Genomic DNA, 25443 nt, shown 5'->3' on the forward strand with positions numbered 1-25443 from the left:
GAGAAATCCCTAAAACCTAATTAAACTTACATGTAGAAATCCTTTAAAAAAAATTAGCAAATGAAATCCAACAATGTATAAAAAAGAATTATACAGCATAACCCAGTGGGATTTATTCCAGGTATGCAAGACTGATTCAACATTTGAAAATCAATCTATAGAACCTGCTACATCAACGAGCTAATAAAGAAGAATCCTGTTATCACAGCAATTGATTAAGAAAACACATTTAACAAAATCTAACACCTATTCATGATAGAAACTCAATAAATTAGGAATAGAGAGGAATTATCTTAACTTGATACAGAGTGTCTAGAAAAAACCCTACAGCTTACATTATACTCAATGGTTGAAAGACCAAACACCTTTTCCCAAGACCCAGAACAAGGCAAGAATGTCTGCTCTCATACTCTCATTCAGCGTAGTTCTGGAAGTTCCAGACACTGCAGTAAAGCATGAAAAACAAAGAAAAGGCAAACAAGTTGGAAAGGAAAAAATAAAACTGTCCCTATTTGTAAATGACATGTTTGTCTACATAGAAGATCCTAAGAAATCTATTAAGAAAAAAGAAAAGCCCAAAAACCTCCTAGAACCAATCAATGAGCTCAACAAAATTTCAGAAATTCAAGGTCAGCACATTTCTATATTGGAAATATAAAATTCTATAATGGCTCACATTTCTATATTCTAACAATGAACATGCAGAAACCAAAATTAAAAACGCAATGGCGTATACACAATCACTCCAAAGAAGATGAAATACTTGGATACACAGTTAACAAAATTTGTACAGGATTTGTGTGATGAAAATTAAACAATGGTAAGGGTGCCAGTTCTCTCCAGATTGTTCTATAGGTTTAATGCAATTTCTATCTCAACATAGTTTTTTATTTTCATTTTTTGCAGGCATAGACAAGCTTATTCTAAAATTTATATGGAAAGATAACTAAAACAATTATGAAAAAGAAGACTGAAGGGGTGTAAGCACTCTACCCCATATAAGGCTTACTCTATAGCTACAGTAATCAAACTGGTATGGCACTGGCAGAGTGATAAACATGTAGACCAATGTAACAGAGAACCCAAAAATAGACCCAATTACTGTGTGACCCAGTAATTCCACTCTTGGATATTTGTCCTGGAGAAATGAAAACTTACCTTTACACAAAAATCTGTACATGAATGTTCATAATGGCTTTATTTGTAATAGCAGGAAACAATCCAGATATCCTTCAACAGGTGAATGGGTAAACAAACTGTGGTACATTCATACCATGGACTACTACTCAGCAATAAAAATAAACTATTCATACAGGCAACAACTTAGATGAATCTCCAGGGAATCACGCTGAGTGAGAAGAGCATAATTATTATCCCTATTATATGCTGTATGCTTCTATTTATATGATATTCATCAAATGACAGAATTTTAGAAATGGAAACAGACTGGTGGTTGCCAGAATTTTGCTATGGATGGAGGAAAGGGGAAAGCGGGGTAGATATCGTTACAAAATAACAGTATGAGGGATACTTATGGTGTTGAAACTGTTCAGTATCATGAATGTGGTGGTGGATACATAAAACTGTAAGTGTGATAAAATTGTCTTACAGGCATACACACACAAATTAGTACAGGTAACTGCTGGAGATATCTGAGTGAAATCAGTGGTTTGTATCAATGCCCATATCCTAGTTGTGTTATTGTGCTGTAGTTTTACAAAATGTTACCATTAGAGGAAATGAAATCTCTGAAAGGAAGGTACTTGAAATCTCTATTATTTACTACAGCTGCATGTGAATCTACAACTATCTCAATAAAAATTTCAATTTACAAAAAGCTACTTTAGATACCAAAAAAGATAATATTGAACCTCAATATTATGATAATTGCAAAGCTTATTGTATTGTTTGTTGTGGGAAATGTAATTAACTCAGAGAATAACACCCATTCAATGACTCACTTAAAAAAAGTAATTATACAAACAGATTGAAAATGGATAGAAAAAAACTATATGAGGCAAACACTAACCAAAATAAAAAAAATGTGTAGCAGGTCAGGCGTGGTGGTGCATGCCTGTAATCCCAGCATCTTGGGAGGCCAAGGTGGGCAGATCGCTTGAGCTCAGGAGTTTGAGACCAGTCTGGGCAACATGATGAAACCATGTCCCTACAAAAAATAAAAAAATTAGCCAGAGTGGTGGTGCATGCCTGTGGTCCCAGCTACTTGGGAGGGTGAGGTGGGAGGATGGCTTGAACCCAGGAGGCAGAGGTTGCAGTGAGCTGAGATCGTGCCACTGCACTCTAGCCTGGGTGACAGAGCCAGACTCTGACTCAGAAAAAAAAAATGTATAGCAATATTTATATCAGACAAAACAATCATTATTATGAATGAATATTATTATAAAAAGGATTATTAATAATAAAAGAAAAATTTATCTGGAATTAACAATTCTAAACTTGTCTTACTTAACCAACATAGTCTTGAACAATCTAGAGCAAAAATTAAGGATAGAGAAAATAACAATTCATAATCTTAGTTCTGGAGGTTTTGCTTAAAGCATCTTTCTTAGTAACTGATACACTAAGAAGCCAAAAATCTGTGTAAGTAGAATATTTGAACAATATACGAAACCCATCAATTAGACATCACACATTATTGTAAGAAAACATGGAACATTTATAAAAATCAGTCTTGTATTAGCTTACCAAGGAAGGCCTAAATACCAAAGAATCAATACTTTAGAGCAAGGACCAGCCATCTATGATCAGTAGGCCAAATCCAACCTCCTGTTTTGCAAATAAAGTTTTATTGGCACACAGCCATATCCATTTATTGACATATTATCTATGGCTGCTTTCACACTTCAATGGCAGAGTTAAGTAGTTGTAACAAAGAATATATGACCCACAAAGCTTAAAATATTTACTATATGGCCTTTTATAGAAAAATTGCTGACCTCTGCCATGAAGAATAGGTTATTAGAACACAGTGCAGTGTTAGAAATCAATAATACACACACAGACAAATTTTTAGAAATTAAAACCCATACTTTGAAATAATTCAGAGTTCAAAGAAGAAAGTCTAAATGGAACTTAAAGAATGTATCAATATCTAACATTGAAAATATACATTTCAAAATGTGAGATACAGGAAAAGAAGACATCAGAGAGAAATTTAGCCCTGAAAAGTTAATATTTATAAGAAAGATATAAAATTAATGTGCCAAGTATTCAACTCAAGAAGCTAGAAAAGGATTGCCAACTGATTTTGGACAAGAGCGCCAGACAATTGCATGGAGAAAAACTAGTCTTTTCCACAAATGGTCTTAGAACAGTTAGATGTTTACATGCTAAAGAGTGAAGTTGGAGCCCTACCTCACACCATATACAAATATTAACTAAAAATGGATCAAAGAGCTAGATATAAGAGCTAAAACTATAGAATTCTTAGAATAAAACATAGGTATAAATCTTTGTGATCTTGAATTAGGGTATGGTTTCTTAGATATGACACCAAAAGCACAAGCAACATAAGAAGATCATAGATACATTGGACTTCATTAAAAACAGCTGTGCTTCAAAGGACACTATTATAAAATTGCAAAGACAACCTACAGAATGGAAGAAAGATTTGGAAATTATATATCTGACTAGAGCCTGGTATACAGAATATATAAAGACTAATTATAACACAACAATAAAAGACAACCCAATTAAGAAATGAATAAATAATTTGAATAGATATTTCTCTGAAGAAGATATACTAATGACCACCAAGTACATGGAAGAGATGTTCAACATCATTAGTCATTGGGGAAATGAAAATCAAAACCAAAATGAGATTCCGCTTCATACCATTAGGATGACTATAATAAAAAAGACTGACAATCACAAGTGTTGATGAGGATGTGGAGACATTAGAACCCTAGTGTATTGCTGGTGGGAATGTAAAATGGTGCCACTGCTTTGAAAAACAGTCTGGTAGTTTCTCAAAATATTCAACATAGAGTTACCATATGACCCAGCAATTCCACCCCAGGCATGTACCCAAGAGAAATGAAAACACTATGTCCACAAAAATGTGTACATGAATGTTCATAGAAGCACTATTCCTAACAGCCAAAAAGTGGAAATAACCTAAATGTCCACCAACTGAAGAACAGATAAACAAACTGTGGTATGTGCATACAATGGAATATTACTCAGCCATAAAAGGAAGAACTGATTCATACTACAACATGGGTGATCCTTGAAAACATGCCAAGTGAAAGAAGCCAGACACAAAAGGCCACATGTGGTGTGATTCCATCTCTAGGAAATGTCCAGAATAGGCAAATTCATAGAAACAAAGTTGATTACTGGTTGCCAAGGACTCGGGGAAGGGAGAAATAGGGAGTGACTGTTAATGGGTACATAGTTTCTCTTTGGAGTGATGAAAATACTGTAGAATTAGATAATGGTGGTGGTTTCACAACCTCGTGAAAATACTAAAAGTCACTGAATGGTATACATTAAAAGGGTAAATATGGTGTGTGAATTCTCTCTGAATTTTTTTAAATAAGAAAGAAAAGAAGCTAGAAATGAAACGTCAGGATAAAACAAATGAAAATAGAAGGAAGTAATAAAGTAAATAACATTAATGTAATAAAGAAAAGTTAAAAGAATTGACCAGGGGCGGTAGCTCATGCCTGTAATCCCAGCACTTTGGGAGGCCTAGGTGAGCAGATCACTTGAGGTCAGGAGTTCGAGACCAGCCTGGCCAACATGGTGAAACCCCATCTCTAGTAAAATCCAAAAATTAGCTGGACATGGTGGCACGTGCCTATAATACCAGCTACTCAGGAGGCTGAGGCAGGAGAATCACTTGAACCCAGGAGGTGGAGGTTGCAGTGAGCTGAGATCGTGCCACTGCAACCGGGGTGATAGAGTGAGACTCCATCTCAAACAATAAATATATAAATAAACAAAAACAAAGAAAAGAGTCGGCAAAAACAAAACCTGATTTTTAGGGGAAAAAGTATAAAAACTAGAGCGAAAATGCTCCAAGTTAGAATAATGAGGGATTCTAAGCAAGCCAACTGAAAACAAAATTTTAAATTATCTGACTGGTGAATGAAATGCTTGTGGATTCAGTGACTGGTTTCTATGGGTTTCAGCGTTCTGTTCCACCCACCTACCTCTGCCACTGGGGGAGGCCTAACATGTGGACTCAGAACCTTCCATCGAACCTCCTTGTGTTTCCCACACTACTGTCTTAAGGGTCCAGATGCCAAGAGTTGGGAGTTTTCTGAGGGTCTGCTTTTTCCAGGGTTTTTCTTACAAATAATTTTTCCAGTGTCACAATCTGATCCACTCTCCTTGTTGTACTGGCCAAATTATTTCAAAATATGCAACACTGACCATATTGGATCAAGGCAAGGGATTGACCCAGTTTGTTCCCCAAATGCTTACGGCTCTGAGCAGAAAGTCCACCCCAACCTCAGCCCCACCCAAAGAGCTGTGAGATATCCTCACCCATTTGATTCTGTGGCCCCATGTGACCTCATTCAAGGCCTCAGACAAGCCAAACCCACTCCCATCATAGCCCTGTATGTCTATTACACGTACTCTTCCCTCATCTGGAAAACTACCACCCAGGGCTTCCAAACCCTGAACTGATGAAATAGCCCCTTTAGAACATGTTTTAACACCCCCTTTTTGGAATCGTGGATAATACAACCTCAGCCATAATTCACAGGAGGAATCAAAGGGCAAAGTCAATAGTAACCCAACTGTCTTGCAGATGGCCAGGAGAATACCACACTCCTGCACAGCCCTGGGACCTCGCATGCCACAGCTGAGACCTTCTCTCCCCGGGTCCGAAGAGCCACAACCTCAAGGACAGAGAGGATATGGCCTGGCGGAGTCATCCCCTACGTCATTGGAGGGAACTTCACTGGTCAGTAGCCACAGACAAGGCCTGCTTTGGGTCAGGGTGCTCTGTCTCCCTGGGTTGACACAGTCCTTCTAGGAAGGACCTGGGTGGGATGGAGCAGATGTTCAGGACCACAGCAGACCTACAGATGGTGCCCCCCTCTTGCTGGCAAGGCCTGGCCCACCAGTCCTGGGGAAATTGCAATCTCTGTTGGGGCTATGTCCTCAAAGTTGGTTACCTTGCTCCTGATGCTTCGTGTGGGGAGTGACTTGGAAGGACCTTGAAGGATAAGCGGGGTTTGCATGATGACTGTTTGAGGACAAGCCCTCCGCATAGAAGAAAGTCCATGAGCAACTGCACGTGTTGGCTTCCCTGTCCTCTGCCTGGATGAGCGTCCTGGACTCAGAGGTCCCCTGCCACCACCCACAAGCAGCGTTCCACTCAGTGACCAAAGCGACCAGTGGACATGGCTCAACTCCCTGGGTCCAAATCTCAGCTCCAGTACTTGCCAGCAAAATGCCCTGAGGAAATTAGCCTTTCTGTGCCTCAGTTCCCCCTTCTGTAAATGGGGATGATAATATCTTCTACCCCATCTGGTTGTTTTGAGAATCAGATGGATTACTATAGATAAAGCGCTTAGAGTGGTGCCTGGTGCACAGTAATGAGTAAATATCTGATATTAGTATTCCCTTTAAAATATGTGAATCATTCGCGGCTTCCTGTTGCCACTAGAATGAAATTCCTGACCACGGACCTGTGAGGCCCTCCCTCAAGTACCCCGCCATCCCTCTCCTGCCTGGCCTTTGACCCTCTCTCCCCTTCTCCCATCCTTCATCCCTATGCTCTGGCCTCACCAGCCATGTGCCTAGCCCAAGACATGCCCACCTCATAGGCCCCTGCGCACTCACACTTGAACTTGCCTTCTGTCTCCCTTGGATGCCCTTTCCCCAGGTCTTTGCATGGCTGTCTTCTTCTTATCATTTGAGTCTTATGTCAAGGGACACCTCACAGGAAGGCCTTCCGCCCTGCCCCCGCCAGCACCTCCCTGTCCCCAGACCCTGCTTTATAACCTTGGCAGCACTTACCATGACCTGAACTCACTTTACTTCTATTTCTGTTTCATTTATTTTTGTCTCTGCCTCAGCTCTGTGGGAGCAGCAGTCTTTTTTCTGTCTCATTTCCGCTTCCGTATCTCCAACATGGAGACCGGGGCCCGGCACATCCTAGGCAGGTAGTAAATATGCCCACTGCGTACCTGCGACCAATGTCAGTGGAATGCCTGAGTGACAAGCCGCACTGAGAGACTTTCCCAGGCTCTCAGTGTCACTTACAAGTCCTTCCCCTCCCTGTGGCTCTGTGACCTCTACTCTGAGAGGTGGCTGATGAAGGCAGATTTTCTGAGGATTTGCCAAAGCCACTGAGAACCGCTGATGAGTAAGTTAGGGAACGGTGAAGACCTCAGCAGCAGGGCAGCGGAATTCCTGCAGTTCCCTTTTGCTCCCACAGCATTAACCCACAGCTTCCTAGTGCCAGGTGCTTAACTAGGGATTGGTGGTAAAAAAGATGACTAAGATTTCATCCTGCCCTCAAGGAGGTCTGTTCTCACAGCAGAGAGAGGTAAGTGCCTAAAGAAAAAAAAATAGAAATGATAAACCGCTACAAACTTTTGTTCCTTGGTATCCTGTGTTCTTTCAGATCTGGTGTGCTTTTCTGACTAAAGATTTACATTCCTTTCATCAAAGTGAACTAATTTTATATATAAGAATTTTGTTGATGCAAGTATTTCATGTTATTAGGTAATTAGTAGGGTTGCTATTTTTGGTAAGTGATTGAGCTATAAACAATTTGAGCCAAAAATGTCAAGATGTCAGAAAAGAAATGCACAGCTAAGTTATTCTATTTTTTGTTGTTGTTTGTTTTTTCTTGCTTTCTTTTATTTTTTTTGAGACAGGGTCTTGCTCTGTTGCCCAGGCTGCAGTGCAGTGGCATGATCACGCCTCACTGCAGCCTTAACCTTTCGGGCTCAAGTGATCCTCCCACTTCAGCCTCCTGAGTAGCTGAGACTACAGGCATGTGCCACCAAGCCCAGCTAATTTTTTTTTTCTTAATTGTTTGTAGAGACAGGGTTTCACCATGTTGCCCAGGCTGGTCTCAAACTCTTGAGCTTAAGGGATCCACCTGCCTTGGCCTTCCAAAATGCTGGGATTACAGGCATGAATCACCATGCCCAGCTGTTATTCTTTATTCTATATGAATGTTTTTGGGGACAACAATATGATACCATCCCCACATCCTGTAGGCAATGATGGGAGCCTCCCTGAGTGCTGTTGCGCTAGTCCATTTGTGTTGCTCTAAAGGAATACCTGAGGCTGGGTAGTTTCTAAGGAAAAGAAGTTTGTTTTGGCTCATGGCTCTGCAGGCTATCTGAGAAGCATGGTGGCAGCATTTGCTCCTGGTGAGGCCTCAGGAAGCTTGCAATCATGGTAGAAGGCAACAGGAAGCCAGAACATCACATGGTGGGAGGGAGGAAGAGAGAGGTGGGGGAGGTGGCACACACTTTTAAACAACCAAATCTCACATGAACTGAGAGCGAGAGTTCACTCACCAAGGGGATGGTGCTAAGCCCTTCTTGAGGGATCCACCCCCATGACCCAAGCATCTCCCACCAGGCCCACTCCAACACTGGGGATTATGTTTCAAAATGAGATTTGAAGGGGACAAACATCCAAGTGATGTCAGCTGTTTTGTTTTGCTTGTAATTTTTGTTTTTGTTTTGCAATGAGGGCCCTGGAGAACTCATACCTCCAACTCCCACCATCCTTCGTACTTCCCAGACAACTGTTTTTTCCTAGATCCTTCTCATTGCTTCTAGGAAAATTTAAACAGTCTTCCTTCTAGATTTTGAAAAGAACTGACTGACTATATATAACTGTCAGCCTGGAGTTTTACTATTTAGCAAATTTCCACTCAAGGAAATACCAGGATAGGTTCAGAGAAAGTATGAAATTCACCTATTTTCAAAGGCCTGGAAGAAAAATTAGGCTCAAGGATTCCCCACAAGACACTGAAACTCCGTGCAAAAACACACAGATGTATATGCAAATAGAAATTTTAGAGTGCATAGGAGCACCCTCCTACAAGTCTAAAAGAAAATGAGGGGGTGAAGTGCAGTGCTGGTGAGCTGGAGTTGACTCCCCCCTACTTCAAAAGCCTGCAGTTTCCAAATGGAAAAACCTGGATAAGGTTTTGTAAAAGTTTGGAAAATACTTTCAATACAAAGGAAAATTTGGGAAGCCCAGGATATTTTGAAAATCTATTTTTATCCTCCCCTCCAATCCACAAACTCCTACTCTCTAGGGTTTGGCAACTGAGAAAAGTTATGTTGTGTTTTTAGCAAAGGAAATCCTGATTCCTGGAAATTCCTGGAATATTTCTATTCTGGGTCACCAGAACAAGCTTTTTTTTTTCTCTCTCTCTCTTTTTTTTTGAAAATATTTAATTGACAAATAAAAATTGTATATATTCAAGGTATACAACATGAAGATTTGATATATTATGTCTTGATCACCATAATCAAATTAATTAACACATCCATCACCACTCATGCTTGACACTGGAGGGCTGGTGAGGACACAAAATCTGTTCTTTTATCAAATTTCAAGTGAACGATACAGTATTATTAACAGTCTCTTTTTTTTTTTAAATTGTTGGAACATCCTTTGTCTTAACTCAGCATGCTTTAAAGCATCTAAGGAGGCTGGGTGCCGTGGCTCACACCTGTAATCCCAATACTTTGGGAGGCCAAGGCTGGTGGATCACCCGAGGTCAGGAGTTGAGACCAACCTGACCAACATGGAGAAATCCCGTTTCTACTAAAAATACAAAATTAGCTGGACATGGTGGCGCATGTTTATAATCCCAGCTACTCGGGAGGCTGAGGCAGGAGAATCGCTTGAACCCGGGAGGCGGAAGTTGCAGTGAGCCGAGATCGTGCCATTGCACTCCAGCCTGGGCAACAAAGGCAAAACTCCATCTCAAAAAAAAAAAAAGCATCTAAAGAAAGTATGGACCCATCATTGAAGTTGAGTGCTTGCCCTGTTGTTTCAGGGAGCCAGAGGGCCATTTTTAAGCAGGCCATGAGACACTGGGAGAAGCATACCTGTGTGACCTTCATAGAAAGGACCGACGAGGAAAGCTTTATTGTATTCAGTTACAGAACCTGTGGGTAAGTAAGCGAAAGCGAGGCCACCTCTGCAGAATCAGTCGGATGGCTCATGAGTCTTGAGTTTTCTCTGTAGACCTAAGTATTTCCAATGAGCTGTTATTTAGAGGAGTCCAGGGTTTGCTAGAAACTTTCTGCCCTTGGTGAAATTACAATCCAGTGGCAAAGCTGGTGGGTCAAGAGGAAGATTCCAGGAGACTCCATGAAGACCAGGGGTCCTGCCACTAGGAGAGCAACAGAAGGAACTGGTGGTGTGTCACATGAAGACTTAAGGCAGTGGTTCTTAACCTCTTGGGGTTGGTGTCCCCTTTAGAATCTGATGAACCGGTGGGCTTTCCTTCTTCAAGAATAGATGAATACGTATGTAAAATTTTGCATTTAATTTGAGGGACTCTACAGATTTACAGACTTCCTTCAGAAAACAATATATAATAAAATGACTGGCTTATGACTAAAGTTATCTGTTATGTCAATAAATATGTGTGATATACTTTCCTAGTGAAAGAAAAAGGTTCTCATGTTGGATCAAAAACCCAAACCCGGCTGGGAGTGGTGGCTCATGCCTGTAATCCCAGCAGTTTGGGAGGCTGAGGTGGGAGGATCACCTGAGGTCGGGAGTTCCAGACCAGCCTGGTGGTCCAGACCATAGTGAAATCCCGTCTCTACTAAAAATACAAAATTAGCCAGGTGTGGTGGCACATGCCTGTAATCCCAGCTGCTTGGGAGGCTGAGGCAAGAGAACCACTCAGAGCTGGGAGGCAGAGGTTGCAGTGAGCCGAGATCCTGCCATTGCACTTCAGCCTGGGCAACAAGAGCAAAACTCCATCTCAGAACAAAAGAAAACAAAAAAAACAAAACAAAACCCAACTACATGTTCTGTACATAAGACGATTACTGAAGAAAACAACCTAGAGAGATTTAAAAGTAAAAGGAAAGAAGCCATACAGGTAAATGCTAACAAAGAGAAAGCTGGGATCACAATTGTAGTCGTTGACTACGTTTTCACTGTTTTGTTGTTTTTGTTTTTAAAGTCAGAAAATGTTAAACAAAACCAAAGCCGAGACACTTTATAATGAGAAAGGGCATAAGCAACGGTGAGAATATAACTGTCATAAATCTTCATGCACCAAATAGCATAGCATCAAGAGTCATAAAACAAGCCCCAGGGAATTCAAGGGGAAATTGACAGCAATGCTCAGTAGCACGAGACTTAATTCATTTCTGTCAACCCAAGTAAGTCAGTGTCACGTTGACCAAAACATAAGTAGAGATTCACAGAGGATTTGAAAAATACAGTTAATAGAGTTGATTCTACAGGTCTATCAGATTCTATAACCTCATAACACATTTTTTTAAATGGCCCATCTATTAAGCATTAAGAACACAGTAACGAATTCTAAAAGGCAGAAATAGCACCAAGATATTTTCTGATTGCAAAGCAGTGAAACTGGACATAATATAATAACAAAAATAGAATAAACATTAGTTGGTAAGTTGTAAGTCCCCCCATGCTTCCCTTTTTATGGCTCTTAGATCATAAAAACAGCAAGATTAAAATTGCAGAATGTCTAGATAATGAAAGTCCTATGGTTCAAAATAAAAGATATAGCTAAAGCTATGTCCAGACAAAAACCCACAGACTTAAATATCCACATCACCCATTGACAATAGTGACAATGAAATATTCAATTTAAGGAAGCTAGCAAAAATAAATACTTACAACCCACCACCATCACCACAACAAAATAAACTTAAGGAGAGCACAAGGAAACAGACAAGGTGAAATATTATAGGGCTAACAAATTCAAGAGTAAATTATTTGAATAAACAAGCAGAAAACAGTAGACAAACCACTTGTTAGTTTAGCTGAGATAAAATACGATCACACAGAAATACATAGAGTTAGAAATGAAAATGGGAGAAATGGCCACAGATTCAGCAGAGTCACAAAGGAGTAGTTTGCAAAACTGTAGGGCAAGGAGTGTGAAAATGTGGATAATGTGAAAGTCTTCAAGATAAATATAAAGTACTGGTACAGACCAAGAACTATGAATGAAGTTGAAGAACGGAGGGAAAAAGCCATCTCCCACAAAGCACCAGACCCAGAGTTTCACAAGTGAATTCTTTCAAAACTTCAAAAACAGATTATTCTGGTATACTTAAACTTTTTAGAGCATGTAGAAAGATGAATGCTTTCAAATTACTTTTGAGGAACTGTTATGACATTACTACCTTGAAATGAAAAGGATGGCACCAAATAAATAGAGAAAGAAAGGAAAACATGATAAAAAAGATAAGAAAGAAAAAATGATAGATTCATCTCACATGTGAATAGCCATGCAAAATCCTAAATAAAATGTTAGCACATAGAATTCAGCAGCAGAAGAAAAGAAGAGGAGGCTGCCAAATACATTCATCTAGGGAATACAAGATTAGTTCAACAGTAGGAAATCTATTCTCAAGTTTGATTGGTCAAAGAAGAGAAGCTATATTCATATCTCAATAGATGCTAAAAGGCACCTGTACAATACAACATGCAGTTTTTATTTTAAAAAAGTAACCAAGGTAGCATAGAAATAGATGGCAAGGATAGGTTCTTGCATTACAAACATATATATATATATAAATATACATTTATATAAATAACTTCCAACCAAAAGCCAATATCATGTTTATCGATGATACTTCTAGAAGCATTTAATTTTAGTTAAAATCAGGAACCAGTTTAAGATGTTTAGGGATACCACAATTATTTAGCATTGTTTTGGAAATACTAATTAATATAAATTTGACAAGAGAAAGATAGAAACACTGTGAATATTGGCAGGAACAAAGAGGCAATGTTTGCACTGATGGGAAGTAATGTGATTGTGTGCCTAGAAACCCCAGAATATCAATTGAAAAGCTGTTAGAAACACAAGAAGACTCTATTAAGTGACCACAAAATTAGTTAATTAACAAAACTAGGTGACTGATTTTCTTTATACATGAAATAGTTTGATACACTTTTATCATGGGAAAAAATCACAACTTTAATAGAAACATAATAGATACTATATCTAAGACTAAACATAAATGTGCCAGACCTATAGGAAGAAAATGCTAACACTCCCAGGAACCTAACAAAAAAAAAGTAAAAATAGAAAGCATATTGCTTCCTGGTATAGGAATACTTAACATAGTAAAGATGTCAGAACTCCCTAAAATAAGCTGTAAATTCATGCCTTTCTGATTTAAACACCAACATTTATATATATATGTACATGTGTATGTATGCATACATATTTTTAGAGCCTGAACGAATGATACTAGAGTTTATCTGGAGGAACAACCATGTGGAAATAACTAGAGAGAGAGAGAGAGAGAGAGAAAACAGTAATGACAGAGGTAGCTATCTAATGGTCTAACCAAACATGCAGAATATTAAAATGCAAAGGGAAGATAATAACAAGACAGTTTGGAACTTAAGGGAAAAATAGATATATAGAAAAAAGGGTCCAAAATGAATATACCTATACACAAATTTGGGTAACATTTTAAATGAGTGAGAGAAAGTCAATAGTGATATTTGAATATTGGGATAATTTAGATAGCTCTCTGTGAAAAAAAGAAAAAAAGCTGGACTCCTACCTCACTTCTTATACCAAAAACTATTCTAGCTAGATCAAAGATGTAAGTATTGAAGAAAAAGAAATGGAAGAAAGAAAGAAAAAATCCAAAAGAGTATAAGAAGGAAACAAGAGTAGATTTTATTTATAATCTTGAAATATGGATGACCTTTCTAAGCAGCACATAAGAAAATGAAGACATTTTATAATACTAATGTTAAAAACTCTTATAATGCAAAAAGAAAACAAAACAATACATAAACAAAAACAAAGTCAAATAAGAACTCACAAAGTGAGCAAAATACTTGCAACACTCTTGACTAGTTTCTCTAATTTACAAAGGGTTCTTAAATACCAATCGTGGCCGGGTGCGGTGGCTCAAGCCTGTAATCCCAGCACTTTGGGAGGCCGAGACGGGCGGATCACGAGGTCAGCAGATCGAGACCATCTTGGCTAACATGGTGAAACCCCGTCGCTACTAAAAAATACAAAAAAAAACTAGCCAGGCGAGGTGGCGGGCGCCTGTAGTCCCAGCTACTCGGGAGGCTGAGGCAGGAGAATGGCATAAACCAGGGAGGCAGAGCTTGCAGTGAGCTGAGATCCGGCCACTGCACTCCAGCCTGGGCGAAAGAGCGAGACTCCGTCTCAAAAATAAATAAATAAATAAATATCAATCGTAAGAAAATGGACAACCCGAAAGAAAACAGGTAAGAGGTGCTCACATAGTTCACAGAAAAAAAAAAGAGTCACATAAAATATGTGAAAAACTATCCAGCCTCAATGCAGTGAAATTCCATTTTTTACCTATCCAATTGGCAAAAATAGTTTGATAAAACCAGTGTTGGCCAGGATAAGGGAAATAGGACTTAAATATTTTTTAAGCTTCTGTGAGTAAACAGTAGGTGTATATATTTGTTGGGTACCTGAGATGTTTTGATACAGGCATGCAATGTGAAATAATCACATCATGGAGAATGGGGTATCCTCCCCTCCAGCATTTATCCTTTGTATTACAAACAATCCAGGTACACTCTTTTAGTTATTTTTAAATGTACAATTAAGTTATCATTGACTATAGTCACCCTGTTTTTTTGTCAAATAGTGTATCTTATTCATGCTTTAATTTTTTTTTTCTACCCATTAACCATCTCCACCTTCCCCACCAGTCTCCCACTACCCTTCCAGCCTCCCATAACCATCCTTCTAGTCTCTGTCTGCATGAGTTCAATTGTTTTAATGTTTAGCTCCCACAAATAAGTGAGAACATATGATGTTTGTCTTTCCGTGCCTGGCTTATTTTAATTAACATAATGATCTTCAGTTCCGTTCTTGTTGTTGCAGCTGACAGGATCTCATTCTTTTTATGGCTGAATAGTACTTCATTGTGTACTTGTACATATGTTCTGTGCGTACACATTTTCTTTATCCATTCATCTGCTGATGGACACCTAGGTTGCTTCCAAATCTTAGCTATCATGAACAGTGCTGCAACAAACACGAGAGTGCAGACATCTCTTCCATAGACTGATTTCCTTTCTTTCAGGTAAAGAGAAAGGGGCTTTTAATATCTCATTAGTGAGTATATAAACAGACAACATTTTGGGAGTGCAATTTGACAGTATCTGTCAAAATTTCAAATGCACATATCCTTTTATCCTTGAATCCCATTGGTAGAAATGTACCCTACCATTTCTTTGTTTCATTTGTTATTGTTCTTGTTTGTTTTGCTTGTCATCCTCTCCCCCGAGGCCTTGTTAAAATAGCAAAAACAGGAGTTACAGCCCAGATGTACATTAATGGAAGACTGATGAAATAAATTTTAGTATTACGAAAATGTATATAAATATTATTTGAAAAAAAATGATTGTGCCCAGAAGGGAGTCATCTGTAAGCCTGCTCTGATAATGACACCAAGTTGCATGCATTATAGACACTCATCTGCCTCCTTCCCCTGACTCCTCCTTTTCATTAAAAATGGCCCAGCAGGGACTCCAGCACCTTGCGGGTGGAGGGTGGAGTATGGTATACACTTTATGTCAGGCAGAGACCATATCTTTCGTCAGCTTTTCAAGAAGATTCATAACCACAAAAAGGTTAAGAACCATTTTTGGAGGGAATTTCTGCATTGGGTCATTGGGTGGGAAGTCGGACACTGAAATTCTGTTTCTTTTCTTTTCTTTTTGAGACGGTGTTAAGCTCTTGTTTCCTAGGCTGGAGTACAGTGCCATGATCTTGGCTCACTGCAACCTCTGCCTCCTGGGTTCAAGCAATTCTCCTGCCTCAACCTCCCAAGTAGCTGGGATTACAGGCACACACCACCACACCTGGCTAATTTTTGTATTTTCAGTAGAGACAGGGTTTCACCATGTTGGCCAGGCAGGTCTCAAACTCCTGACCTCAGGTGATCCTCCCACCTCAGCCTCCCAAAGTTCTGGGATTACAGGCGTAAGCCACTGCACCCAGCCTGAAATTCTGTTTCTTTTACATGCGCACACACGCACACACACATGCACACACGGGCACACATACAGAGTGGGAGGGGGGACTTGCCTGTTGCTCTGAATGTCATGTCTTCTGACCTGCTGACCTGGGTATTCCCGCAATTGTCCAGCTGTTGCTCCTATGTTGGGCGCCGAGGAGGAGGCCCACAGGCCATATCCATTGGGAAGAACTGTGACAAGTTTGGCATTGTGGCTCACGAGCTGGGCCATGTGGTTGGGTTTTGGCATGAACACACCCGGCCAGACAGAGACCAACATGTCACCATCATCAGGGAAAACATCCAGCCAGGTAAGGAGGCCTGTGTGCAGTCTGGAAGGCACTAGTCGGGAAGGTGGCAACCTCAGGGACAGGAGGGAGGGAAGGAGAGGACTGGCCAGGAGCTGAGCAATGCTAATTGCTGAATATGGAGCAATGACTCTGTTGTGCAGGCCCTTCTCACCAGTATGACCACTGTCCATCTGTGGCTTCCTGGGAGGTCATCTGCTATAGCTTGGAGGTTGGAGCAGAAGCAGAATTATTTTCTATGTTTTATAGGCTAATGAAATCTAACTCCGTTTCCTGAAAGGAACACAGTCGACCAGAACACTGTTGCAGCATCAGAGCTGATAAGCAAAAAAAAAAAAAAAAAGTTCTCCTGGCTGCTTTTATGAGTTATTTTTGCTGACTTAGGCAACATGTTTTCTGAAACTGAAATACAATTAGGACATGAACACATGTAAAAACAGTGTTTCTGCCTAGAAACATTCTGCCCCAAGGCAGATAAAGTGTCTAGAATTAAAAAAAAAAAAAAAAACCTTTCTTATGTCAAATAATTTTATATGGAAGTTAATATTAAGCATGAAAGTAGCTAGTTGAAGAATATGATCGCCTTACAAATACTTTAGAGAATCTGAATTGTGAGCTATTTAGGATTGAACTTAACTTTCTGATTCATTTTCTTTTGTTTCTTCAAATTGCAAGATCAGGTTTTTGTTTGATTATTTGTTTTGTTTTTTGTTTGTTTTTTTGAGACAGAGTCTCGCTCTCGCTGCCCACGCTGGAGTGCAGTGGCGTGATCTTGGCTCACTGCAACTTCCGCCTCCCGGGTTCAAACGATTCTCCTGCCTCAGCCTCCTGAGTAGCTGGGATTACAGGTGCCCGCCACCACGCCTGGCTAATTTTTGTACTTTTAGTAGAGACAGGGTTTCGCTATGTTGGCCAGGCTGGTCTCGAACACCTGACCTCAGGTGATCCACTTACCTCAGCCTCCCAAAGTGCTGGGATTACAAGCGTGAGCCACGGCACCCGGCCCAGTTTTTTCTTTTTCTTTTTTATTTTTTTGAGGGGCCAAGTGAGTTGATAACTAATCTGTCTGCAAACTTACTTTAAGAGGTTTCAGTGGCATTTGGGGATAGGTGTCGGGTGGTGGAGTTGGGAGAACACAGGGCTTGCTGGAAGTTTCAAATTTCTAATTATTCAAAACAACAAGAACCACTACAAGCCCTGTTATTTGACTGATTGGGCCAAGAGAGCCCTGGGAAGTTGCTATGGGCCCTCCTTCTCCTTCCTCTGCCTCCTTTCAGGTGCCTGACTTGGTTTTCCAAGGCCTTAACACAGTGTTGTGTCACAGGTCAGGAGTATAATTTCTTAAAAATGGAAGCTGGGGAAGTGAGCTCTCTGGGAGAGACATACGACTTTGACAGCATCATGCACTACGCCCGGAACACCTTCTCAAGGTCGGAATCTATGCTTATGCCTCGTCTGTGTTTCACTGTGCCTGCCGCAGGCTTCGGTCGGATTCCTGGAGGTCCGCGGAGAGTGGGTCTCTGCATGCTCCTAGCACGGCTGGCCTGTCTGTCCTTGAAATACAGTGGCCTCTGGGCTGCAGTGAAATATAATCTAATCAGGTTCCCGTTAATAAGATTGAATCCCATTGTGAAGCTGACATTCCATCATACCCTAATGTCACAAGCAGCAAACTGGAAAAGGGAAATTATCGAGAGGTTGGCTGGGATAATAACTTAGAGGCTCTGATTTGCAGTGGGTGGGGGGAGTCAAATTTGCAGTGGGTGGGGGGAGTCTTTTGTAGAAGCATGGTGGTGCTCACCAATTCTCCTAGTAGAGGTTTGGTTTATTGGAAACTAGGCAGTGTCAGGGCTGGGAGGGCTGTAAATCATCGATTGATTTTAGAGGTGAAGACAATGAGGCTCCAGCCGGCTCTCAGATGCACAGGTAACTGAGGACTGGAGTGAGAGCAAGGACCCAGGTGCCACCTGCAGGTCACAGATGATGGAAGCTGCTGTATTCAAGTAGGGCTGGGCCGTTTATTTATGGCTGGCATGGGCAGGGTCTGTTCTGCTGAGCTGTTCTGATGTGCTGTGCCTGGCAGACATTAAAGATTTTCAGTATTGTCCTTGCTTTTAGACCCTGTAAGTGCTTTGCGTGCAGAAGTTTTTCCCTACTTGTCCCAGTTTTGTAGGTCTTTCTACCCTCGAGTTAAAGGAGGCACAGAGAACAAATATTTTCTCTCTTGGTGCTTTCTCTTCAGTCTCCTGTTAAAACCAGTTGTTTGCTTGTTTATTTATTTATTTCCCCCAAAATGGGGGAAATAAAACACAGGTTTATTTATTTATTTCCCCCAAAAAGATCTGTGGTAACTTCCAATATACACATGGGATAACAAAGATAAATAATAGGTGAGAAAACTGGGGGAAAGGAGAAGGGAAAAATAAGGCTAGAAAGCTAAGTTGAGGCCCAGAATAAGTTTAGTGCTCAGAGTATATGCTGTGAGGTCATGTACACGTGGTTAGAGTTGACAGCAAATCCTGCCCTGTGCTTCCTAGCAGTCACAGCAAAGAGGGAAATAATCCATTCCATGAGTCTCCATGTCCATAAAGATTTGCTCAGAAAACATATGGCTCTTGGGAGTGAAAGGGAAACTGTTTGCAAAGGGCTCCTTGGCTCTTGGGTAAGGCTGCCAAAAGCATCCTGTTGATGAGTTTGTTGTTAGGACTATGGGATAAATCATCTAAATCTCAGCATCCCAAATTCTCAGGGGGCGCTGTTCCTCTGGCCACATAGCTGCTTTAGTCATGATCTCTATCCTGCACCCAAACATGAGATCTAATGGGTGGAGTTGTGTTGAAGCTGGCATCTTTGACAGCACTTGGGAGTGGCATGAAATTGAGCCTTCCTGGCCTCTTTGATCTTCTCCTGGCTCTTTTCCAAAGATAGTAGAAGAAACACGGTGTGATGAAGAGACCACCGAACTGAGAGGCAGAAGCTGGGTTCTAGTCCTAGTTCTCATGTGACCCTTGCCTTTGAGGGAGGCAGACAGTAATTAGGGGCAGCTGTGTGATGGTTAAATCTCCACCTCCATGGGTCTTGGTTTCCTTGTGAGAGGGTTGGACTAGATGTTCTCTGAGCCCCTTCCAGCTCCAGCCTCTCATGTTGCAGTTTCTCAGTCTGGTGCAGATGGGTGAGGGGTTGACAGATATGATCTCATTCACTGCCATACAGGAAATCTGAAGCTGGAAGGGCCTCCTCTTCCAGATTGGGAAACTGAGACATTGAGGGATCCACCCTGAGGCTGTGTGCAGGGAGTCTCAGGATGCCAGTGCAGTGTGCAGATATCCACGGGGGAGGCGATGCTTGGGTCTTGGGGTGGGCTGATTCACCTGTTTGGGAAATGGTGCGGGGAATACCCAAAGGCCCAGCCCATCATCCAGGAGTTATAGGCTGCTACTAGAGACCAAGTATCAATTTTGTCAGGGAATCTATGTCAAGTGGGCCCAAGGGAGAAGCTTTTTCCTTGGGTCTTGTTTCTGTAGCTGCCATAACTCTTCATATTGCTTTTTAATTTATCTATTACTAATTATTAATTATATATTCATATTTATCTGTTGTATTCCCTTCTCTGGCAGTAGACTGAGATCCTTGAGGACAGAGACTATCTCATTCTCTTCTAGTCCCCAGCACCCAACATAGTGCCTGCCACCTAGTAGGTATTCAATAGATATCTGCTAAATGAATAAATTAGTGAATGAGTTTAAAGGGGCCAGGGGACCTGGCGATGTTGGGGAATAGGTGAGCGTAGAAATTTCCATTATGCTCTTTGCAGTTTTTCCATGTGCTCACCAATGCGATGGCTACTTTATTAAGGTGAATCTACAAGCCTGTACCATGTAGGGCATTTGTGTGCTGTAGGAACTGCACTGCCTTCTCACCGCCTGCGCCATGCCAGGCACTGCACAAGCTCTGGAGCCAGAGGCCAGGACAGGATGCAGGCAGAGGATCTTCCAGCCCCGACATTTCTTTTCTTGTCTTTCTTTTTGAAATATATATGTAGTTTTCTAGGATTGCTAGCTCATAATGCCATGCCTGTTGTCCCTCAGGGGATAACCATTTCTAACGCCCTTGTCAATGTGAACCATCAGCCCAGACCAGTAGAAATCCATGGGCCAAACCCATGAAATAAAAATTCCTCATCAAAAGTCCCCAGAGTATCTAGGAGGGAGATCAGCAGGGGCAGCACACAGGAGGATGGGCAGCTAGGAGCAGAGCAGCTCGCCGAGGGCAGGTGGACCCTCCTGCTACTGTTACATTAGCTACTGCTGCAGAGCAATTGACCCCAAGCTTAGTGACTTAAAACAGCAGCTTATTATTTTTGATGATACTGTGGGTTAGTTAGTCAGGCTTGTTCTTTTCTGGTCTTTCCTGGGATCACTCACAGCAGCAGTCATCTGACAGACTGGGCTGGGGAGTCCAGGATGACCCGTCACACGCCTGGCACTTGGTGCTGCCTGTTCATGCCCCTCCATTCTCTCTGGGAGCCCCTTGGTTCTCCTTCACGTGGCCTCCCATCCTCCAGTAGGCTAGACCAGACTTTTCACTGCATGGGGACTCAGAGTTCCGAGAGGGCAAGCGGGGAAGCTGCAAGCCTCTTAAGGCCCCAGCTCTGGAACTTGCATGACATCACTTCTGCCACATTCTATGGGTAAAAGCAAGCCACAAGGCCAGCCCCAAACTCAAGCGAGTGGAGAAATAGACTCCACCTCTTACTGGGAGGTATGGCAGCTTCACGTTGCAGTAGGATATGGGTATTAGGAGGAGTGACTTTTTATTTTAACAATCTGCCACTGCTACCCTCTCACCTCTGCCCCAGAGTTGAGAATGGTTTCAGCAAATCTGTTTTGTTGCAGGTGGATAACTGCATTGTCCTTTCTCCCAACTTTTTACATGGATTTTCAGAAAACGATCTTGTTCAGTGGGTTTTTACTGGGGGCTTTTCTATTGGCATTTTGTCAATAGTTTCCCCACTCCCAACTCCATGGCATTATTTCTGGCCACAAAGACCCTGAAGCTGGCCTGTACCTCATGTTGGATTCTGTAAAAGAGCAGAAGAGAGCCCGTAGAACATATGCTGATCTGGGGAGGCGGGCAAATGCTATACCCTGCTGATGGGAAACTCAATCTTTGTGTCTCTTTACGATTGAGCTGTCTCCTTCCAACTTTATTCCCTCTAGTTTATTGCAGTTCTTCTCCCCTCCCCTTTGGTTGGACCCAGGCTGTGGGGAGCAGTCTCTTTGGAGGTTTTGCTGGGCAAAGATCCAGGAGATGAGGAGACAGTTCTCTTGTACAGGGGCCTCTTTGTTTCAGAACTCAGAGCTGACAGTTTTATTCCCTGAGGCATCTGCTGAACTCTGTCTTAGTTTAGCAGAATGTCAATGCTTAGAGTTGTCCTACATGAAAGAGGGAAGGAACGTCACTGCTGTGGTTTACACAGGGGACGGCTCTTGTAGTAAACATCTTCCAGAGCTGGAAGCTCTTGCTGGCAGCTTAGGATATGCAAGGGAGGACGTCCAGCACCAAAGAGCGGTCTGAGTGTGAGCCAATGTTGTTCCTGATGTTTTGGTTTTTGAAGTCTGCAATGTTCTTAGCTCTATAATTTAATGCATCGTAAGGCCTACTGTTCCTTGGGCAGCAGGAAACACTGGCTGGAAGGAGGAGGATTCCCAGAGGTGAGCTCCAGGCCTGCCTCTCCATGACTAGCTCTGTGCCCTGGGAAAGTCACTTAAGCTCTGCAGGCTCAGTCTTCTCCCCTATAGAGTGAGAGCTCTTGTGATAATGGCACCTGACTCCTAGGGTGTTATGAAGATGAAATGAGGTGGTGCAGGGAAAGGGCCCAGTGCAGGGCCTGGCACATCGGAAAGTCCTATGAACGATGAGTAAGTGCAAGAACATGGCCTCTATGCACCAGGCCCACTGGAGAAGTCATCTACGTGATGTGGCCAGGTAGTGTGGGGTGCTTAGAGACTGTGGTGATCCTTATGTTTGTGCTGCAGAATTCCTTTCTGCAAGGGAACCAAGAAAATAATTACAAAAGGACACACCTTTCGTTAGGGCAGAAGTGGCTGTTTCTGGAGTAGCTGATGATTGAAGTTAGAATTTTCCGCAGAGTCAACACTTGTGGTTTAAAATGCAGTAAAGTCAGTGAGTGAGGCCAAGGATTCCACTAAAGTTTCTCTACAGGAGTCCAGACCCAGAGATGAGGCTATGGGAGCTAGAGAAAGACAGGTCAAGGGTTACATGTTGGGTACGGAGATGCTGAAAAGGAAATCAGCAGATGATCTAGACTCCCACAGGCTAAGATTGGAAAGTGAGCTTAAAATCTGATCTAGGAAAAAAAAGAAAAGTCTACACAAAAACAAAAAGATAACAAAATGATGTAACCAGGAAGAACCAGGGATAATAGTTATTTTCCAACGTATTACAGAATTTAGGGAAATAGAAACAGTGCTTGAAAGAGAAAGAGAGAGAGCAAGAGCATGCACAGCTAATAGCTAGGTGACATGTACATTTTCACTTCCATTTTGGATGTAAATAACTATTTTGCAAAGACAAAAGACAGTGCTTTATCCTGGTTGCATAATTTAATTCAAGAAGTGTTTTTTGAGGCCTGCTGTGCTCTAGTTTCTAAGGACAGAGATAAAACACCCAGTCTCTCTGCTTGAGGAACTTACTTTTGGCAAGGAAGACGAATACCACCACTCCTTAAAAAAGACAATACAGTATGATAAGAAGAGACTACACAAATGTTAAGACCCAGAGCAGGGAATGATAAACTCCAGATGGGGGGAGTAGAAAAGGCTTGGGGAAGTCTTTTAATAGAGAAAGACATCTGATGGGGTTTTGGAGAATGAATAGGAGTTTACAAGTAGACAAAAAAATAGAGGGCATGGGCAGCCTAGGGAGTGGATAGTATGTGCGAGGACATATTTGGGGCCTACAAGGAGCTTAGTGTTGCTTAAAATAATGACATATGCTTTATTCTTGTTGAGTATTATTTTGGTTATGGGATTAACGAGTCAGGCTGGAGAGGAAGGCAGAAGTCAGTGAGCAAACAGCCTAGAGATCTGAGTGGTGACTGGAAATTGGTGAAGGGTTCTAAGCGAAGAAGGCACGTGCTTCCCCTTGCATTTTGGGATGATTCCATTGCAGCATTGTGGCCAAGGGGAGCAGTAGAATAGAAGTAGCTGAGTCTACAGTGAGGGAGGCCAGTTAAGAAGCTACTGTAAAGAGTTCAGGAAGGGGATATTGATCACTTGAGCTATGGCAATAGTCTGGGAACAAGGCGGAGGGTATGGGTTCAAGGGGTGGAAAAAAGGTATAGTGGATAGGACCTGGCTCCTGGTTTGGTAGGAGAGTATGAGGGAAAGGGAGGAGCTGAGAATGCCCTCAGATTCTGGCTCAGAAGACGAGGATCATGGAGTGAGCAGAAGGATGGAACTGTGATAAATTTGGTTTTGAGCATGTTGGATATAAGAGGCCCAGAGGACAGCCCAGGGGAGGTGTTACGAGGCATCTGGGGCTCAGCAGAGGATCCTGGGCTGGAAACAGAGGATTAGCTGTGAGGCTGCAGATGTTGGTTAAAAGCCATAGGAGTAGATGGAATATGGAGAGAGAGGACAGAGGGAGAGGGCAGAAACCCAAGGGACATCATTGAAGGGGAAGCAGAAGTGGTTCTTGTCTCACTCCTCAGAGAGCGCTGTGGCCTGGACCCAGGGAGAAGACAGTGAGGAGGGAGGGGGCATTGGAGGTCCCAGTGCTGGAGAGAGGGCACACAGAGATTGGAAGGTGTCCACTGGCAGACGCGTGGTGACGGTTGCTGATGGGGTCAGATCATCGTTGGACTGAGGAGCGAAAGAGAGTCGAGTACTCGGGGAATGGAGACAATACTTTCTAGAAACTTGGTTAAGAAGGGAAGAAAAAAAACAAGGTGGTGACTGGAGGAGGCGTGGATTCAAGGACAGGCCTAACATCCAGGAGAGGCCCCAGATCTGGTAGCAGAGGCCCCAGGTCTGGAAGCAGAGGAGGAGGCTCAGAGCTGGCAGCAGACAAGGCAGCAGGCGGGGTGTAAACCATGCCTACAACAGGGCCAGCACTCAGCTGGCAACCTGGTTTCCACTTGTCTAGTTTAGAAATGAAGCTGTCATTTTAGATTTCAATCAAGTAGGAGTAGAATAAATGTTAGAGATAAAAGGGACTGCCATGACCATCTCAGCAAATTTCTTATTGTTTAGTAGGGTAAACTGATGCTTAGAGAGGCTCAGAGAGGGGAATGATCTTGTCCAAGCACACACAGGCCTAATGTAGAAGTGTCTAGTCCAGGGCTCTTTTCACTACTTCTTGTTCTCTGCCTTTATCTCATTTTCCATCTGATTTCCCTCTTACCAGCAGGGCCTCCAAACTCTGACCACTCATTCACCAACCTGCACTTGCTGACCAGCCCCTGAGAGTCTCACACTGGACCAGTTCCCAAGCTCTCCCGGGGTGGCTCCAGGACTTAACTACACACAGTACTTCCTAATGCACAGCTGCAGGGGGTGCCACTCACACCGCGGTCTCTCTGAGTGGAGCTCCCTGCAGTTGTGCAGCAGGGTGGCTCTGGGGCCTGGACCTGTCGGGGCTTCATGGAGATGCTCAGGACACATCCCTAAGGAAGCCCCTGGGCTACTGCACTAGGGCAAATTTTACACTTGGCAGAGTCATCTTCCCACTGGAAAGCGAGTAGGCAGCTGATGAGATGGAATGTGAAATTGCCAGCACGAGCGAAGGAAACCTCTTCAGTCATGCCAGCCCGGGAGAGGCAGGCCCGGAGGCAGGAATGTTGATGGAATTGTGGGCAAGGGAGTAAAGCCTGGAAATCCCAGCACGGA

The 25443-nt window shown here is 42.3% G+C and overlaps 1 protein-coding gene across 1 annotated transcript in view; it reads left to right on the plus strand.

Annotated features, from left to right (window-relative positions):
• Positions 1–25443, plus strand: part of TLL2 (tolloid like 2) — a 153661-nt gene that overhangs the window by 83876 nt on the left and 44342 nt on the right. Inside the window, exons 4-7 of the mRNA XM_023206175.1 lie at positions 5783–5938; positions 10022–10139; positions 16356–16534; positions 17856–17961. Coding sequence (XP_023061943.1) covers positions 5783–5938; positions 10022–10139; positions 16356–16534; positions 17856–17961 — 559 coding nt within the window. The remainder of the gene's footprint in view (positions 1–5782; positions 5939–10021; positions 10140–16355; positions 16535–17855; positions 17962–25443) is intronic.

This window comes from Piliocolobus tephrosceles, chromosome 9 (assembly GCF_002776525.5).
Source record: "Piliocolobus tephrosceles isolate RC106 chromosome 9, ASM277652v3, whole genome shotgun sequence".
Taxonomy (NCBI): domain Eukaryota; kingdom Metazoa; phylum Chordata; class Mammalia; order Primates; family Cercopithecidae; genus Piliocolobus; species Piliocolobus tephrosceles.